General features: G+C 41.5%; 1 protein-coding gene across 1 annotated transcript in view; it reads left to right on the top strand.

Annotated features, from left to right (window-relative positions):
- The window catches only part of LOC110486473 (atrial natriuretic peptide receptor 1), a 51,062-nt gene extending 41,820 nt beyond the window's left edge, over positions 1-9,242 (top strand). Inside the window, exons 14-22 of the mRNA XM_036945018.2 lie at positions 173-332; positions 496-651; positions 6,335-6,503; positions 7,324-7,470; positions 7,574-7,697; positions 7,829-7,897; positions 8,023-8,197; positions 8,293-8,391; positions 8,518-9,242. Of these exons, the coding sequence (XP_036800913.1) occupies positions 173-332; positions 496-651; positions 6,335-6,503; positions 7,324-7,470; positions 7,574-7,697; positions 7,829-7,897; positions 8,023-8,197; positions 8,293-8,391; positions 8,518-8,675 (1,257 nt within the window). The 3' untranslated portion in view covers positions 8,676-9,242. The remainder of the gene's footprint in view (positions 1-172; positions 333-495; positions 652-6,334; positions 6,504-7,323; positions 7,471-7,573; positions 7,698-7,828; positions 7,898-8,022; positions 8,198-8,292; positions 8,392-8,517) is intronic.
- Positions 9,243-20,170: the final 10,928 nt, after the last annotated feature.

The following is a 20,170-nucleotide window of genomic DNA, read 5'->3' on the forward strand; positions in this document are numbered from 1 at the left end:
AAACACATGTGCATCATTCAAGTGAACGTCCATATGCTTTGCAAAACATTTTTAGACTAAAGCTGAATATAAATAACTAATATATATCTAATCTCTCCTTTTGACTATCCCTCTCTCTTCTCTTTCTACATTTTACCCTCTATCCCTACCTCCCTCCCCTTCTCCTTACCAGGGCATGGCTTTCCTCCACAACAGTGTCATTGTCTCCCACGGCAACCTGAAGTCGTCCAACTGCGTGGTGGATAACCGCTTTGTGCTGAAGATCACCGACTACGGCCTGTCCAGCTTCCGCACCGAGAGCAACACAGATGACGCCCATGCTTACTATGCCCGTTAGTCACCTGGCTCTGCAGGAAATTGCCCTTTAGACACAGATCTAGGATCAGCTTAACCTGATCAAATCCTTAAGAGGGTGAAATACAAAACTGACCTTAGATCAGTGTCTGTAGGCAAACTGATTAAGTTTTTAGTCAATTTATCCATCTTTGTGTGTAGGGAAGCTGTGGATGGCCCCAGAGCTGCTGAGGTTGGAGAGACCCCCTCCATGTGGCACACAGAAGGGAGACGTCTACAGCTTTGGCATCATTCTCCAAGAGGTGGCGCTACGCCATGGAGCCTTCTATCTGGAGGGAGAGCCGCTCAGCCCCAAAGGTAACACACACATACACACACACACGCACTCTCTCTTTCTACATGACAGACATTTGGAACCGATTTGATCCTATGTAGCAACATTTCAAATTGTGTTTTTCACATTAGATAAAAGTAGAGATTCAGAGCGCGAAAGTTATAGATAATACACTACAGTTGAGGAACAATGGGAAAGTAATTCTGCTTTGAAAGTTGATAAACTTGTAACCCCACTTTTGAGAAAATGGCTCTTGAATGTTTTGGTACACCTACTAGAGAGCTCTTCTTTGTCTAAACCTAGTCAGGATCATTCACAACCTCTTAAGCCTTAGCCCCACCCATCTCTTTAAGGATTCACATGTGAGTCCATTTGCTAAACAGAGTGAGTAAGTTCCCAGACAGCTGAGAACTTGGAAAAATACGAGGTGAAATCATGACATTAGTGAGCTTCAGATCGAAAAGTCAGGGCTCTAGAAAGAGGCCCCAGTTCCTGAGTTGGAATTCTGAGTTGGATGACAGTTCAAAACGATTTTTCCTAGTCGGAGCTTGTTTTTTCCCGAGTCCCCAGTTGTCTTGAACACACTGAAGTGGGAAGTCTGAGATTTCCGAGTCCCAAGTTTTTGAACGCGGCAATAATCCCAACCCATACTACTAGCAATACAAACTGATTGTCATAGCTAGCCACCATGCATGAATCTCCAGGTAGCTAAAGCTAACCAACTAGGGTCAATGTTAACTAGCTAGCTAACATTAGGTTATAACTAGCAATGCAAATAGATTTCGGAAATACAAATAATAATATTACACAGATCATACACGTAATGTTAGCTAGTGAGCCAGCCAGCTAATGTTAGCTAGCTAGCTAACACTACGCTTTAACTTAAAATGAAAATGACATTCTGACTAAATTTGAAATGTATAATATCTGAAAATGTATCTAGCTAGACTTTCTTACCCGTATACATGGATGAACGCTTCTCCCTCTCTGTCACCATTGCCATGGTTGCCCTTAGTTTGGAAATGTAATCCGGAGACATGTGTTTTATACAACAGCTTTCTGTCTTCTCTTTTCGACTCCCGCTGCATATTTGCAATCAAACGCTAGGTTTTTCTCCATCTCCATAGCAATCATACTCTGCCACCACCGGGCATTCAACTTCTTCCGTGACAACAACATTGTTGATCGCTGTTTCTGAAGACTCTACAATGTCTGGTTCAATCAAAATGCTACATGGCAGACCAATCCGAACTCATCTCTCTATAAGAGCTCAGGGCCAGACCCAGATGCAGACACGGGAGGCAGATGGTTTGAGTGTTTGATATTTATTAGTTCCAAAAAGGGTAGGCAAGAGAATAGTTATGGACAGGCAAAGGGTCAAAACCAGATCAGAGTCCAGAAGGTACAGGGTGGCAGGCAGGCTCGAGATCAGGCAGACTGGTCAGGCAGGCTGGTATAGAGTCCAGAAAACAGGCAAGGGTCAAAACCAGGTGGACTGGCAAAAGAGAGACTAGCAAAAGCAGGAGCATGGGAAAAACACGCTGGTTGACTTGAAACAGACAAGATGAACTGGCACAGAGAGACAGGAAACACAGGGATAAATACACTGGGGAAAATAAGCTACACCTAGAGGGGGGTGGAGACAATCACAAGAACAGGTGTAACAGATCAGGGCGCCACACTCTTGGCATGTCCTGCCCATCCATTATCTCAGCCAATCATGGCTAGCGGGAAGGTTCCTGTCTTTTCCCGTGGCTAAACCAACTAGGCTCGTAATTTATTCATATTTACAGATGGCAAACAAGTTTGTTATTAAGGCACATGAAAGTTAATTGTTCCAGAAGGCATTTCTGCCCAAAAACACATTTTGATAAAAAATTCAAATGATCATGTTCAAATGCCTCTCCTGTGAAGTAGTGACATGCGGCATACTTCTAGTTTCCTGAAACTAGTCACATTTGTGCTCCCATACACTTTTGGTCATAAGCACGCTTATTTGCACATTAACACAGATGTATTATAAAAGAAAGAGAGAATACCATTGCTGCTGAGTAAATTATACCCCAGATTGTGTCCAAGATAAACAGTGTTTGTATGTTTCTTCCATCAAAAGCATAACAAACCAACCTAACAAGCCTCCTTCTCGTCAAGGCTCTGTGGTCTTTGCTGACTGCATTATCGCCGAGTAGCGATAAGGCAATTAGAGCAACTCAAAACAAAAGCTGTTATTCTGCACATTGCACCCGCAAGTCTGTTTACTCAGGAAAAGCTCTGTAGAAAACACAAACCTATAAAAAAACACATAACAGCTCCAGTGACTCAACAAAGCTACAGTATGTCGTTACATTTTACTCCATGTGAACTGTATTCTTTAAATTTCAAGGTTCCTCTTTGACTCTACTCACAAAAAAAAATTGACATCAAATTCAACAAAGGAAGTGTAGACCCCCAAATATTGACACAACCCAATGTTAATTTCAGAGCCACTGACCAATATGCCACGACGTTAAAATGGAGACATGGAACAGTTTTGCAATTGCAACCATTTGGCAACTTAAACTAGGGAAAGTTCATGAATTTGTCGAACACACTCCCTAAAGTGACAGATTTTTTGCCTCCTTTTCTATTTTCTCACTTAGCCCCTCTTGCACCCCACTTACCCTGAAGAGCCTACTCTAATGATATGGAGGACGAGAGCTAATATACCTCTCTGCTTTGTACTAAGGATAGTTAAGCCCACGCAAACACTTGTCGGGACAAACACACAGTCACATGCTTTAAATAACACAGAAACATATTATATTTGTTTACCTTCCACTGTACTGTTTTCTGTGTCTCTGGCTTAGAGTAAAGCAACACAATTGTAATAAAATATCCGATTGTAAGTACATAGCTGCAACCAAGATATTTATTTTTCATTTGAGGGGAGTGTGACTCTTTAGAACGTTTTTTATTATTATCAGTCAAGATTTCAGATTAAATTGTAGTTAGTTTGGGAACAACAATCTGTCCTATCTTCCTTCTTTAGAAAACTGAAAAAGAAAGAGATTGGATTTTTTGCTATACAGATCAGCAATAACAGCTGTTGTTGTGTTCCAATTCAAGTCTCCGTCACAACGTGTTGAGGAGAAAACCTTTCTGTCACCCATGTCTGCCAACCACCACTGCTCAGTGAATTCGTTTTTTTTTTTTCAAAACCATAATTGCATGAAATTGTGCAAAGTTATAGAAAATTGAACGTGATTGTGGTCGATTGCAAGAGTGGTGTACTGAGAGAGAAGCAAGTGTTTGTATTTGCTCATCAGAGTGTAACACTTTGTACTGGTAGACAGCAGCTGTTGTATGACAGAAAGACAATGAACTGACTTAGAACCAGAGCATGCCATTTATGCCACTGAAACCACTTTATGGTCTTAACTCAATTAGGCTGCATGGACTGCTGTTGTGTGTGTGTGTGTGTGTGTGTGTGTGTGTGTGTGTGTGTGTGTGTGTGTGTGTGTGTGTGTGTGTGTGTGTGTTTGCATGCCTAATTTTTTTTCTGAATGAGGGCAGAAATAGAGGAATAGGGTGAGAAATTATGAAAGTGTGAACGAGGGGATAGAATAAATTGGGAGGGAGAGATAATGGAAAGATTGTGAAAGCATATGAACACAATGGAAAGGAAATTGGACTGGAATCTCTGAGAAGATGAAAGCAGAAGGAATGACACTAGATAGAAAATATTAAATTTCACCATCTATAGGAATGCTTTATACACTGAGTGTAGAAAACATTAAGAAAACCTTCCTAATATTGAGTTGCACCCCCCCACACACACACCTTTTCCCTCAGAACTGCCTCAATTTGTTGGGGCATGGACTCTAAAAGGTGTTGAAAACATTCCACAGGGATGCTGGCCCATGTTGACTCCAATCCTTCCCACAGTTGTGTCAAGTAGAGGTTGACCGATTAATTAGGGCTTATTTCAAGTTTTCATAACAATCGGTAATCAGCATTTTTGGACGCCGATTACATTGCACTCCACGAGGAGACTGCGTGGCAGGCTGACCACCTGTTAAGCGAGTGCAGCAAGGAGCAAAGGTAAGATGCTAGCATTAAACGTATATTATAAAAAACAATCAATTTTAACATAATCACTAGTTAACTACGCATGGTTGATGATATTACTAGTTTAACTAGCTTGTCCTGCGTTGCAAATAATCAATGTGGTGCCTGTACATTTATCATCGAATCACAGACTACTTCGCCAAACGGGTGTCGTTGCACCAATGTACATAACCATAAACATCAATGCCTTTCTTAAAATCATTACACATCTGCATATTTAGTTAAAAGAAATTCATGTTAGCAGGCAATATTAACTAGGGAAATTGTGTCACTTCTCTTGCGTTCTGTGCAAGCAGAGTCAGGGTATATGTAGCAGTTTGGGCCACCTGGCTCGTTGCGAACTGTGTGAAGACCATTTCTTCCTAACAAAGACCGTAATGAATTTTCCAGAATTTTACATAATTATGACAACATTGAAGGTTGTGCAATGTAACAGCAATATTTAGACTTATGGATGACACCCGTTCAATAAAATACGGAACGGTTCTGTATTTCACTGAAAGAATAAACGTTTTGTTTTCGAAATTATAGTTTCCAGATTTGACCATATTAATGACCTAAGGCTCATATTCCTGTGTGTTTATTATATTATAATTAAGTCAATGATTTGATATTTGATAGAGCAGTCTGACTGAGCAGTGGTAGGCAGCAGCAGGCTTTTAAGCATTCATTCAAACAGCACTTTCCTGCGTTTGCCAGCAGCTCTTCGCAATGCTTGAGGCACCGCACTGTTTATGACTTCAAGCCTATCAACTCCCGAGATTAGACTGGCAATACTATAGTGCCTATAAGAACATCCAATAGTCAAATGTATATGAAATACAAATGGTATAGAGAGAAATAGTCCTAACAATAACTACAACCTAAAAACTTAACTGGGAATATTGAAGACATGTTAAAAGGAACCACCAGCTTTCATATGTTCTCATGGTCTGAGCAAGGAACTTAAACGTTAGCTTTTTTACATGGCAAATAATTGCACTTTTACTTTCTTCTCCAACACTGTGTTTTTGCATTATTTAAATCAAATTGAACATGTTTCATTATTTATTTGAGACGAAATAGATTTTTATTTATGTATTATATTAAGTTAAAATAAGTGTTCATTCAGTATTGTTGTAATTGTCATTATTACAAATATAGAATACAAATCGTCCGATTAATCGGTATTGGTTTTTTTTGTCCTCCAATAATCGGTATCGGCATGAAAAATCATAATCGGTTGACCTCTAGTGTCAAGTTGGCTGGATTTATTTTGGGCGGTGTACCATTCTTGATACACATGGGAAACTGTTGAATGTGAAAAACCCAGCAGTGTTGCAGTTCTTGACAAATCGGTGCTCCTAGCAACTACTACCATACCCCTTTCAAAGGCACTTAAATATTTTGTCTTGCCCATTCCCCCTCTTAATAGCACACATACACAATCCATGTCTCAATTGTTTCAAGTCTTAAAAATATATATATTTTTTACCTGTCTCCTCCTCTTCATCTACACTGATTGAAGTGGATTCAACTAGTGACATCAATAAGGGATTCACCTGGTCAGTCTATGTCATGGAAAGAGCGTAATGTTTTGTACACTCCCCCTTCCTCTAGAAATCATGGACCGGGTGGCTCTGGGTGAGTGGCCGTGCCTGCGGCCTGCTGTCAACCCTCAGATCCACAGCCAGGAGCTGGGCCAACTCATGCAGCGCTGCTGGGCAGAGGAGCCCACCGAGAGGCCCGAGTTCAACCACATCAAACTGCTGCTACGCAAACAGAACAGGTGGGTGTAGGGGGGTGGAAGTGGGGAGAGTGTGTTGCATGATTCCATTAATGTCTGTGCGTCTCCACTCCAAAAAAAGAGTATGACTACAGTACCAGAATGCTGTGGTAACCATGCTGGTTAAGTGTGCCTTGAATTCTAAATAAATCACTTACACTGTCACCAGCAAAGCACCCCCACACCATCACACCTCCTCCTCCATGTTTCACAGTGGGAAACACACATACAGAGATCATCCGTTCACCTACTCTGCATCTCACAAAGAAACTGCGGTTGGAACCAAACATCTCAAATTTGGACTCATCAGACCAAAGGACAGATTTCCACCGGTCTAATGTCCATTGCTCGTGTTTGTTGGCCCAAGCAAGTCTCTTCTTATTATTGGTGTCCTTTAGTAGTGGTTTCTTTGCAGCAATTCAACCATGAAGGCCTGATTCACGCAGTCTCCTCTGAACAGTTGATGTTGTGATGTGTCTGTTACGTGAACTCTGAAGCATTTATTTGGGAAGCAATATCTGAGGTGCAGTTAACTCTAATGAACTTATCCTCTGCAGCAGAGGTAACTCTGGGTCTTCTTTTCATTGAGGCAAAGGGTGGCTACTTTGAAGAATCTCAAATCTCAAATATATTTTGATATGTTTAACACCTTTTTGGTTACTAGATGATTCCATATGTGTTATTTCATAGTTTTGATGTCTTCGCTATTATTCTACAATGTAGAAAATAGTAAAAATAAAGAAAGACCCTTGAATGAGTAGGTGTGTCCAAACATTTGACTGGTATTGTATACATGTCTGTGTGTGCGTGTGTGTGTGTGTAGGGAGTGCAGCACTAACATCCTGGATAACCTGCTGTCCCGTATGGAGCAGTATGCTAACAACCTGGAGGAGCTGGTGGAGGAGAGAACCCAGGCCTACCACGAAGAGAAACGCAAGGCTGAGGCCCTGCTCTACCAGATACTACCACAGTGAGTCTCTGCTATACACACACACACACACACACAAACACACACACAGTGAGTCAATGCGATACACACACACAGTACGTAATGTTACTGTCTGTACCTGCAGTTCAGTGGCGGAGCAGCTAAAGAGAGGGGAGACGGTACAGGCTGAGGCCTTTGATTCAGTCACCATCTACTTCAGTGACATTGTAGGCTTCACAGCCATATCAGCTGAGAGCACACCTATGCAGGTGAGAGAGCACGATCACATTGTGACACTACTCCCACAGGTGTGACAAGTTACAAAGATAGACTTTACAAGGGAGGCCATAGTCAAACCAAACAATTCCTATTCTGCTCTAAAAAATGTTTGCCTCTTTAGGTTGTGACCCTGCTCAATGACCTCTACACCTGTTTCGATGCCATCATTGACAACTTTGATGTTTACAAGGTAACATTATTTGTCTCATCAATGTGCAGATGAAGGAAAGGAAAAGAGGAGATGAAGCCTCTATTGAGATCCTCCATTAGGACACACTGACTTCCCTGCCCCTGCTGTTTCTCTGGCGCCCCCAGGTGGAGACCATTGGTGATGCCTACATGGTGGTGTCCGGCCTGCCGGTGAGGAACGGGAAGCTACACGGCCGAGAGATCGCCCGCATGGCCCTGGCTCTGCTCAACGCCGTACGCACCTTCAAAATCCAACACCGACCTGACCAGCAGCTCAAACTACGCATTGGCATCCACAGCGGTGAGCGGCACGCGATGGTCACATACTAGCAGACTCAGTGATGATATACCAATTTCAGTTGTGTGATTGACCAATTCACTCCACTCTATATTCAGGCCCTGTGTGTGCAGGAGTGGTGGGGCTGAAGATGCCACGGTACTGTCTGTTTGGAGACACAGTCAACACCTCTTCACGACTGGAGTCCAATGGTGAAGGTAAGCCACAGAGTAGTCATACAACATGTGGGTTTTAAATCAGTTCCACAGATCTGCTGGTCTTCATATCGCTGTGGTAGTTAATTGACTAATTAATGATTGCTCTCCTCACCTTCTCCCTCACAGCGCTGAAGATCCATGTGTCTGCGGCCACGCGTGATGTTCTGCAGGAGTTCAACTGCTTCCAGCTGGAGCTGAGAGGAGACGTGGAGATGAAGGGGAAGGGGAAAATGACCACCTACTGGCTACTGGGAGAGAGCAAGAACAACGAGTCAACGAGCTAAGGGGACGAGCCAAGGGAAGGAGGGAAAGGAAGAAGTGGTGGAGGCAAACTTGAGCAAATAATGGGAACCACTGATTTGAAGTGCTGGAGCAAGTAATCAAATGAAGAGGCCTGGTGAATGAATGGGGGGGGGGGGGGTGTAGATGAGGAAGAGGACAAGGAAGGAGGATGTGGAGAACTTTCTTCACTTCAGCCCTCCTGCACTTGAACATCTAGATTCTAAGGACATATAGAAAGCTACATGCTCTGAGAGTGTGTGTGTGATGTTCTGTGTATACGTTTTTCCAGTTTTATTTCCGTGTTGGAGGTTTTGGATGCAACACTGATGGTATTTTAGATCGGTAAAAAAAATTGGTTCACAAACAAACCTTTACAGGAGGTTGTGGATATTGCTACCTGGTGATCACATTATTTAACTGTTTTTTGAATTCATGTCTTTTATGAGTACACAGTATCCCACTGGGCACAGATGTCAGTTCAACATCTAGTTGTGATTTAAATTTGGTTGAGTTGTCAACTAATGTGAATTCAACGTGAAATAAACAATAAATATCACTATGTCATTGGATTTAGGTTAAGAGTTGGGTGAAGAAAATACAAAATGCCCTTACGTTGATTACTTTTTTACAAATCCAATCAATTTTCCATGTTGACTCAACATCATCACATACATTTTCGGGGTTGAAATTACATAGAAATTACGTTCAAACTTCTTTTACCCAGTGGGATTTATAATTGGATTAATTTCCACTGTAGTCTTTGTGATTATGTATCCCCAGACCCCAACCACTATAACTGAGCCTACTCTGGAGTTAAAATGACTTGTTTGATATGTGTGTGTGGGTGTGCGTGTGTCTAATGTCTCATTAGTGTATATGATTTGTCCGTTTACAGTCATATTACGGTCTTATTATTTGGTATAACACAGATGTTGTTTATTTCTCAATAGATTACTTTTCTATTGCCTAAAGGGCAATTCACAGAAATGCACTTAAGATAAAGTCAAGCATTCCACTTCTTCGGCACCATAGACAGTTTCATTATTTTCACTAAAGATCCCAAGGTCATTAAAGATCCCATGGCACTTGTAAGAGTAGGGTGTTAACCCCGGTGTCCTGGCTAGATTCCCAATCTGGCCCTCAAACCATCACGGTCACCTAATAAGCCCCAGTTAACAATTGGCTCAATAATCCCCCTCCTCTCCCATGTAACTAGTCTCCAGGTCGTTGCTGCAAATGAGAACGTGTTCTCAGTCAACTTACCTGGTAAAATAATGGATAAATAGTGAAAACATACAGCTGAGCTTACATCATACACATCATACACATATGCCATGGCTGTCTCAGTCACCAGATCTCAACCCAATTGAATAATTATGGGATATTCTGGTGCGTTTTCCACCACCATCAACAAAATACCAAATGATGGAATTTCTCGTGGAAGAATGGTGCCGCACTTGTAGAATTTATGCTAAGGTAAATTGAAGCTGTTCTGGCTCAAAGCCCTATTAAGCAACTTTATGTTGGTGTTTCCTTTATTTTGTCAGTTACCTGTATTCAACAATAATTGAAGACAGGTAACCATTTTCTGCTGGAAAGACAGACTCTTGACAGAGGATAGTTTTATGAAAATTGTGGATGGACAGCTGGACACACACTGGCTCTTGATTTCTGAATGGATTTGTCTGAACTGCTACTCTGAAAACACCCTGAAATAAAAATTAAGAGGTCACCAGGGAACTTTTAGAAAGGGTTCACACTGAGATCCTCTATAACTTTGCAATAACTAACCGTGTCAAAAGGACTAAATGAATTCTGGGGTAGATATGTATGAAGGACTAAATGAATTCTGGGGTTGATGTGTATAAAGGACTAAATTAATTCTGAGGTAGATGTGTATAAAGTTCCATATTTTGGTTTGGTGTTCACAGTAACCTTTTGAGTTTGAGAGTCATGGAGAATGGTATTGTTTTTTGCGTCTCAAGCCAACAGTGTTCATCATCTGTTGAGAAGTGTTGAACAGATCAATACTGTCTGTAAGACCTCATAAATCAGCCTGTCGACATGTATTTTCATCTCGTGTTTTCGGTTTGAATCAGTAAATATGGTATAAGTGTATTAGTGGCTGTTTTAGTTCTGTGTGTCCCTATCAGTGGTGGGGTGTATGTACAGTGGGGCAAAAAAATATTTAGTCAGCCACCAATTGTGCAAGTTCTCCCACTTAAAAAGATGAGAGAGGCCTGTAATTTCATCATAGGTACACTTCAGCTATGACAGACAAAATGAGAAGAAAAAAAATCCAGAAAATCACATTGTAAGATTTTTAATGAATTTATTTGCAAATTATGGTGGAAAATAAGTATTTGGTCACCTACAAACAAGCAAGATTTCTGGCTCTCACAGACCTGTAACTTCTTCTTTAGGAGGCTCTCCTGTCCTCCACTCGTTACCTGTATTAATGGCAACTGTCCACAACCTCAAACAGTCACACTCCAAACTCCACTATGGCCAAGACCAAAGAGCTGTCAAAGGACACCAGAAACAAAATTGTAGACTTGCACCAGGCTGGGAAGACTGAATCTGCAATAATAATTTGCAGCTTGGTTTGAAGAAATCAACTGTGGGAGCAATTATTAGGAAATGGAAGACATACAAGAGCACTGATAATCTCCCTCGATCTGGGGCTCCATGCAAGATCTCACCCCGTCGGGACAAAATAATCACTAGAACGGTGAGCAAAAATCCCAGAACCACACGGGGGGACCTAGTGAATGACCTACAGAGAGCTGGGACCAAAGTAACAAAGCCTACCATCAGTAACACACTACGCCGCCAGGGACTCAAATCCTGCAGTGCCAGACGTGTCCCCCTGCTTAAGCCAGTACATGTCCAGGCCCGTCTGAAGTTTGCTAGAGAGAATTTGGATGATCCAGAAGAAGATTGGGAGAATGTCATATGGTCAGATGAAACCAAAATATAACTTTTTGGTAAAAACTCAACTCGTCGTGTTTGGAGGACAAAGAATGCTGAGTTGCATCCAAAGAACACCATACCTACTGTGAAGCATGGGGGTGGAAACATCATGCTTTGGGGCTGTTTTTCTGCAAAGAGACCAGGACGACTGATCCGTGTAAAGGAAAGAATGAATGGGGCCATGTATCGTGAGATTTTGAGTGAAAACCTCCTTCCATCAGCAAGGGCATGGCTGGGTCTTTCAGCATGACAATGATCCCAAACACACCGTCCGGGCAACGAAGGAGTGGCTTCGTAAGAAGCATTTCAAGGTCCTGGAGTGGCCTAGCCAGTCTCCAGATCTCAACCCCATAGAAAATCTTTGGAGGGAGTTGAAAGTCCGTGTTGCCCAACAACAGCCCCAAAGCATCACTGCTCTAGAGGAGATCTGCATTGAGGAATGGGCCAAAATACCAGCAACAGTGTGTGAAAACCTTGTGAAGACTTACAAAAAACATTTGACCTCTGTCATTGCCAACAAAGGGTATATAACAAAGTATTGAGATAAACTTTTGTTATTGACCAAATACTTACTTTCCACCATAATTTCAAATAAATTCATAAAAAATCCTACAATGTGATTTTCTGGATTTTTTTTCTCTCATTTTGTCTGTCATAGTTGAAGTGTACCTATGATGAAAATTACAGGCCTCTCATCTTTTTAAGTGGGAGAACTTGCACAATTGGTGGCTGACTAAATACTTTTTTGCCCCACTGTATATCTGATCCCCACTTTCACTATTATCAAATATCTTTAGATTACTTCATTAAACCCTCCTCTAATCCAGGGCAGCCTAGACAAAATGAGCAATACTGTAGTTTAGGGTTCTTTCTCCCTGTCCCTGTCCTCCTTTTCTCTTTCTCAGTCAATCATCTCTGACTAATCTCTCTCTCTCTCCCCAAGGATCAAATGTAACCCTTTCCCTTAGATCAGAGCCCACGGGTGGGTATAAGAATAAGCCTTAAACTGTAACCTGTCATCCATCATAAGGTAATGTAGTCATTATCTAATGTGTCTTGAAGCCTGTGAAGTATGTGTTTGATCTCTGTAACATCAAGTGCTTGAATGAAATAGACAATATATATAACTGTTTCTATTGTAGCTTTGAAATGTGGTACTAAACTTTATTCTACTCCATTTCCTTTACCTTGCTTGTTGGTTGATTCATTTCAACTGTCATATTTATTGTGGTAAAAACATTTTTATTTTTAATGCATTCATTTCTTCAAGTCAATGGCATGGATAAGTTTGCACAGAAGGAAGATAGGCCATATTGTAGGACAGTATACTGAACATTGTGTTCAAATGTTTGTGAAATGTATATGGGAAACCTAGACAATGTTGTGGATTGAAAGATCAGCATTGTTATTTAATTTGACCGTCATATCTCATATGGCACATTAAGGGAGACTTTAAAACTCATTTCCTGCAATTCTACAAAGTTTGACCACTTATTACGCCTCCCTTGAGAGGTATTTTGAGGGATATATGAGTGTATTTTGAAAACACAGTATAAGTGGAAGCCCCCCCCAAAAAAAAATTGTTGGGGAAAACGACTTTTTCACCTGGATTTCAACACATTTTGCCATGGGGCAGAGAGAAAAATATGCAGTTTTATCATGCTACTCTATATGTTTTGTCATGTGTCTGAGAGAAAACGTTGCAGTTTTAAAGCAAATGTTCAACTATTTACACATTTTGCCATGGAGCAGAGAAAACGATTCGCTGTTTTATAACTAATCTCGTGCAATTCTTCACATTTTGCCACGAAGACGAATCGACATGTACTGAATATTGGGGGCATCCCCCGTGCCAATTTCGCTAAGTGGCACATCAAGAGTCTGATGCCTGGATCCCTGTTCCCAAAATGTTGTCGTTCTGCACAAATGGAGCGTCTCTTTTCGCTGACCGGTACATTGCCCGAACTGAAGCCAGGCGCTTCTCGAATAGTCGCTTTATTTGTCCATTCCCCGGGGAACACAGTGGCAGAGGTCTGGGATGATCAGTGTCTAGAAAGAGATGCTCAGAATGTCGATAGTTTTCTGACTGACGTGAGGCGCAACTGTGAGTTGACGCCGCGTTGTACGAAAAGGAGTGCGCTATCCTCTTAGAGCCAGGGCTCGTTTAAAAATCTGACTAAGGTCGTCTGATCTTTAGTCGACGAGGGTGTGCTGGCCCGTTGTGTCCCGTTGATCATGCAAGACTGTCAAGTCATCTTTAAAAAATAATGACTCCCTCCTTCGGACGAAGGGGCTTTCGCCCAGGGTGAGGAGCCATATGGCGTTGTGATTTGGGTAAATGCGGAAGAGACAATGCCGCCCGTCTCGTTGGATCCACCAAATCTTCTCTTGCCTCTTGCCATTGCCATCTTCTCTTGCCATGATTCAGTGCTCGACAGAAAACAGATGTGAGCGCGGCAACAGTGGAATTGTATAGCGACGTCCGTGGACCTCCCGGTCCCTTGGAGTTTGCAGACATCGTGCGTGGCGCGCCTGTCCGGGGGGTGGAATGGTAAACTCTCGGATGCGGTCAGGTGTCATCACATGTCCTTAACATATATGTTTTTGTCTTTACAGCCGTATAGGTCGGTTGGAGTTGTAGTTGCGTTTACATTTTCGATTTTTCGGAATGGGATCCGATTACTTTTACGCAAATCAACTTTTACGCACATCCACTTTTACGCACATTTAGACGGCATTAACGAAGCTAATCTTTTGCTGTTGATTTAGTGTAAGACTTTAGGACCATATTCGACTGCAGACTAGATATGGAATGAAGGAGTGTCCAATTTCTCGGAGACATGCTTCTGAAGTGACAGATAAAGCTGTGCCCATATATTTAAATTACAGGTATATCACATGCCTCATTGGCATGCCTCATTGGTTCTCAGGTTCTCTTTTTCAGTCAACAGCTGAACTGAACTCCTCCCACAGGGTTGGCTAACAGATGCCCTTGCCATACTGAAGTTAACTTGATAAGAACCTCTGTGCATTCAAATCATCAATGACACTGTCATAAACCATTATTTTACAAGTGCTAAAAGCAGTGGCTGTCAGTGTCGTTTAAGATGAGGGAGGAGGATTATTTTTTTCATGAGCATGGCCTTATTTCTATTACAACATATTGGATGACTCTCATTCACATTTCATTCACCCAGTTCAATGTAAGAGTGAATTTTCACTATTCGAATTTTCACTATACCCATCATGAGGTTACTACAACCTAGCTTATGACTGAAGTTTACAACGTAGGTGCACACAGGTCGAGAGACAAATTTGAGGTAACAGACAGTGACATTCAATACCGCCTTGCACATTCTTGCCTGATATAGGGTGTAATCATTAGTCCAACAGCCGCAAACAATGTTTATGTTTATCCCTGTTTTGTTTCCGTTTGCTTCCGCTTAAACGTTTTTCAACAGAATCGGCAGAATGAACACACCCCTGATCACGTGTAAACACAGTTCACTCTCATAACAGCCATGTTGTATTCCTTCTCTTCCCTTCACTTATGGACTTCAACACACAACACATCAGCTGTACAGTGCCTTGCGAAAGTATTCGGCCCCCTTGAACTTTGCGACCTTTTGCCACATTTCAGGCTTCAAACATGAAGATATAAAACTGTATTTTCTTGTGAAGAATCAACAACAAGTGGGACACAATCATGAAGTGGAAGGACATTTATTGGATATTTCAAACTTTTTTAACAAATCAAAAACTGAAAAATTGGGCGTGCAAAATTATTCAGCCCCCTTAAGTTAATACTTTGTAGCGTCACCTTTTGCTGCGATTACAGCTGTAAGTCGCTTGGGGTATGTCTCTATCAGTTTTGCACATCGAGAGACTGAAATTTTTTCCCATTCCTCCTTGCAAAACAGCTCGAGCTCAGTGAGGTTGGATGGAGAGCATTTGTGAACAGCAGTTTTCAGTTCTTTCAACAGATTCTCGATTGGATTCAGGTCTGGACTTTGACTTGGCCATTCTAACACCTGGATATGTTTATTTTTGAACCATTCCATTGTAGATTTTGCTTTATGTTTTGGATCATTGTCTTGTTGGAAGACAAATCTCCGTCCCAGTCTCAGGTCTTTTGCAGACTCCATCAGGTTTTCTTCCAGAATGGTCCTGTATTTGGCTCCATCCATCTTCCCATAAATTTTAACCATCTTCCCTGTCCCTGCTGAAGAAAGGCAGGCCCAAACCATGATGCTGCCACCACCATGTTTGACAGTGGGGATGGTGTGTTCAGGGTGATGAGCTGTGTTGCATTTACGCCAAACATAACGTTTTGCATTGTTGCCAAAAGGTTCAATTTTGGTTTCATCTGACCAGAGCACCTTCTTCCACATGTTTGGTGTGTCTCCCAGGTGGCTTGTGGCAAACTTTAAACAACACTTTTTATGGATATCTTTAAGAAATGGCTTTCTTCTTGCCACTCTTCCATAAAGGCCAGATTTGTGCAATATACGACTGATTGTTGTCCTATGGACAGAGTCTCCCACCTCAGCTGTAGATCTCTGCAGTTCATCCAGAGTGATCATGGGCCTCTTGGCTGCATCTCTGATCAGTCTTCTCCTTGTATGAGCTGAAAGTTTAGAAGGACGGCCAGGTCTTGGTAGATTTGCAGTGGTCTGATACTCCTTCCATTTCAATATTATCGCTTGCACAGTGCTCCTTGGGATGTTTAAAGCTTGGGAAATCTTTTTGTATCCAAATCCGGCTTTAAACTTCTTCACAACAGTATCTCGGACCTGCCTGGTGTGTTCCTTGTTCTTCATGATGCTCTCTGCGCTTTTAACGGACCTCTGAGACTATCACAGTGCAGGTGCATTTATACGGAGACTTGATTACACACAGGTGGATTGTATTTATCATCATTAGTCATTTAGGTCAACATTGGATGATTCAGAGATCCTCACTGAACTTCTGGAGAGAGTTTGCTGCACTGAAAGTAAAGGGGCTGAATAATTTTGCACGCCCAATTTTTCAGTTTTTGATTTGTTAAAAAAGTTTGAAATATCCAATAAATGTCGTTCCACTTCATGATTGTGTCCCACTTGTTGTTGATTCTTCACAAAATAATACAGTTTTATATCTTTATGTTTGAAGCCTGAAATGTGGCAAAAGGTCGCAAAGTTCAAGGGGGCCGAATACTTTCGCAAGGCACTGTATGTGCCCGGGTGAAAAAAACTTTCCCAAGGAAAACCGCTACACAAAGCCTACATCATTGTCACAATATTAGCTATGCTAAATTCATAGTCAGCATAGCTAATAGAACTAACGCGTTAGTAAACCCGCTACAATCATGCAGTAACATTAGTGTACAGTCAGTAAGCAGTTACACCAGTAGGCCCTGGTGGCAATAAACTTGTAATGCCAAAAGCTTACCTTGACTTGGAAGAGTTCCAGTGTTGTGTTGGAAAGTCATAGCCAGCTAGCTAACATAGCATCCCTCTGTTTGAGCAGGGTGTTTCCGTAGGCTAAACTAGCTTGTTGCATTTGCTAGCTAAGTCAGTTAAACTGAAAGGGGGAGAAAAAAAATGACTCTATTTCTCTCTTGCTTCTCCTTCACTTTGGAAGAAATTAATTTAACTGTTCAATTATAGTCTTTCTGTGTCTTTGAGTCAACTACTCACCACATTTTATATACTGCAGTGCTAGCTAGCTTTAGTTTATGCTTTCAGTACTAGATTAATTCTCTGATCTTTTGATTGGGTGGACAACATGTCAGTTCATGCTGCAAGATCTCTGATAGGCTGGAGGACGTCCTCCGGATGTTGTCATAATTGTGTAAGTCTATGGAACAGGGTGAGAACCATGAGCCTTATAGGTTTTGTATTGAAGTCAATGTACCCAGAGGAGGATGGAAGCTGCATGTCCTCCAGCTACACCATGGTGCTACCCTCAGAGTGCTGTTGAGGCTACTATAGACCTTTGCAAAATAGTATTTTTTTTAATCAGTTATTTGGTGAAGTGATTATATTTAGTATAGTCTTATCTAAAAATGATAACTTTTTAAATGTTTTACAATTTAAAAATGTATGAAGTTCACTCAGGAGGACGGTCCTCCCCTTCCTCCTCCTCTGAGCCTCCACTGGCTAAAAGATTACCAAAACGTTCAACCATTAATCGTGTTGATTAATGGTTTATAGAGCACAAAAACAACTTAACTAGTTTATATCTATTTTGTAGTCGCGGAAATCCCAGACCTAGCTAGGGCACCAGCACTGTGCTGGAACATTGTAAGATTATTATGGGAGGCAACCCATCTGTCTAGAGACTCTAGTGAGACTAGCTACAGTATTTAGTGGCTGGGGAGAAATACTTTTTCCTCCTAATATATAGTAATAGAAATGTAAATATGTGGCTGCAAGTTCTCATGTATATAGTATTAAGAAATTATACATATATATATATATTTTTAAGCTTTCAGTCACGTCAAGCGTTGAAGATTTTATCAGCAGTACAGCTCTAGGATGGTTACATTACTACATAACATGTCCATTGGGCAGCTCTCTCTGGCTGTTGTTGCTAAGAATAGTGATTCTAAACACACTGACTGATGACTGTTATGTGATTTTTTTTTTACCAACTTTATATTGTTGCAATCTTTAAGTTAAGAACTATTCTTGCGTGCATATGTGTGATCGGCAATGTGGCTGGGTGCAAATACATATGAGTAAACATCAATGACTCTCAACTTCTTCTGGCTGGGAGGGATATTGAAGAAGCGTTTGGATGAGTTGAGTTCTACTTGTTCCATCTGGCTGGCTGCTCTTTTCCGTCCCCTTCCAGATGCCTCTAAGGTACAGCTGCTTTCTCCTTCCATCTGGCTGGCTGTTCTCTTTTGCCCCTTGTTGCTAGCCGCCTTATCTGATGTACGGGCAGAGCCCCCTTCACTCTGGCTGGCTGTTGTCTTCAGTCCACTCCTGCCATGGACGGGTTTTGTCCCCTGTCGCAGCTTGATGAGCTTGAGGATCCATTTAGGCCTCTGCAGCTGGCTCCATTTATTTTCCAGCTCCTTTCTTTTAATTTCTTTCTTTTTGATATCGTCCAATCGTTTAATTTCTTTATTTTTTATGTTGTTCAGCTGCTTTTCTGTCAGGGGGAAGCCAATCATCCTCAGGATCATCCTGATTTCATTGGGGTTGATGGGGTCAACAAGCAGGATGGACTCATATAGGACTTTAGCCTTTTGGGGTTTTGGGTGGTGGTACAGGTCAGCAGTAGCCCTGTGAGCAGCTTTGCCCTTTGAGCCAAAATATGGAGGTGTTGTTTCGCTATTACCCATGGACACCAGAGACTTGACCACTAGGCCTCTGTCACTTTGGAGCCTGGGGTTCCCTGACTTGTATGCTATGGATATCTGTAAATTGGAGAGAGAGAATATTCTGAGTTTACAAACAAGTTTAATTTACACTAAATACATAAATATCTTGATTTGGAAGGCTGAGGGTGAACTTTGACCAGTTCTGAACATTTTAAAGCACATTTTTAGAATGGCTTTAACAGGTAAAACCAGTCCACGTTGACAACAATTTGAAGATAAATATTCTTAAACTTGTTTATTGTAAAGAATACAAATAATAATAATACTCACAGTTTCCATTTCAGGCATTCATATGTAGAATATTTTATTTTAAAAATGACTTTCAATGGAAGTTTGTTGATAAAACAGTATTTTAGGTTTGATCCATAGCTATGTTAATTATTGATTCATATTCTGTGTTGGTGCTTTTCCAAATATTCTGGAACGATGCATCATAATGGAGGTGCGTATATAGTCTTTAGGAGCGTCCATTCCTAGTAGCTCGCAGCTTTGATGTCATATGGTTTGTTTCAGGTATGAAGGTGCAAGATTATCCAGATCCCTCCAAATAAATAATATAAATAGAGTAATTTTTGGGGTGTTCTTTTTAATTATTTTTTTACAAAAACAACCACGAGAAATAATCGAATAAATAATCTAAGTGCGTGTGTGCATGTGCAATTGTCAACGTTTCCTCCATCCATTAAAACCACTGTAAACTAAGTAGTAACATTAACATGATGCCTTCTAATTGCAGTCGCTGTACTCATAATATACAGGAGAACGATCGCCTTACGGCGAGGATAGCTGTGCTGCAAGCCCAGCTTCAGACGCAATCGTTAGGCAAGGGTAATTTCAGTGTAGGAAAGGATGAAACAGCGTCTGTGCCACCAGTAAATACAGATAGTAACGTTAGATTAAATCCCCTCGCACGGTCCCCGCAGCCAGACAACTTTCTCATGTTTTCTGGAGGGAAATACTGTAGGAATGCTCAACTGGTGTCGCTCATTCTGCCGACAGAAACTTTCAACCGGTTTTCCCCATTAAGCAGCGAGTCGGCGTCTGAGGCCGAGCCTTCTCTTGTCTCTACACCTCCCGTTACGGGGTCTGAGACACCAAAGCTTCTCACCATTAGCTCTGACAAATTGAAACCCCTCGTCATTGGCGACTCCA

Source organism: Oncorhynchus mykiss, chromosome 2 (genome assembly GCF_057628025.1).
Source record: "Oncorhynchus mykiss isolate SJ-2025 chromosome 2, ASM5762802v1, whole genome shotgun sequence".
NCBI lineage: Eukaryota > Metazoa > Chordata > Actinopteri > Salmoniformes > Salmonidae > Oncorhynchus > Oncorhynchus mykiss.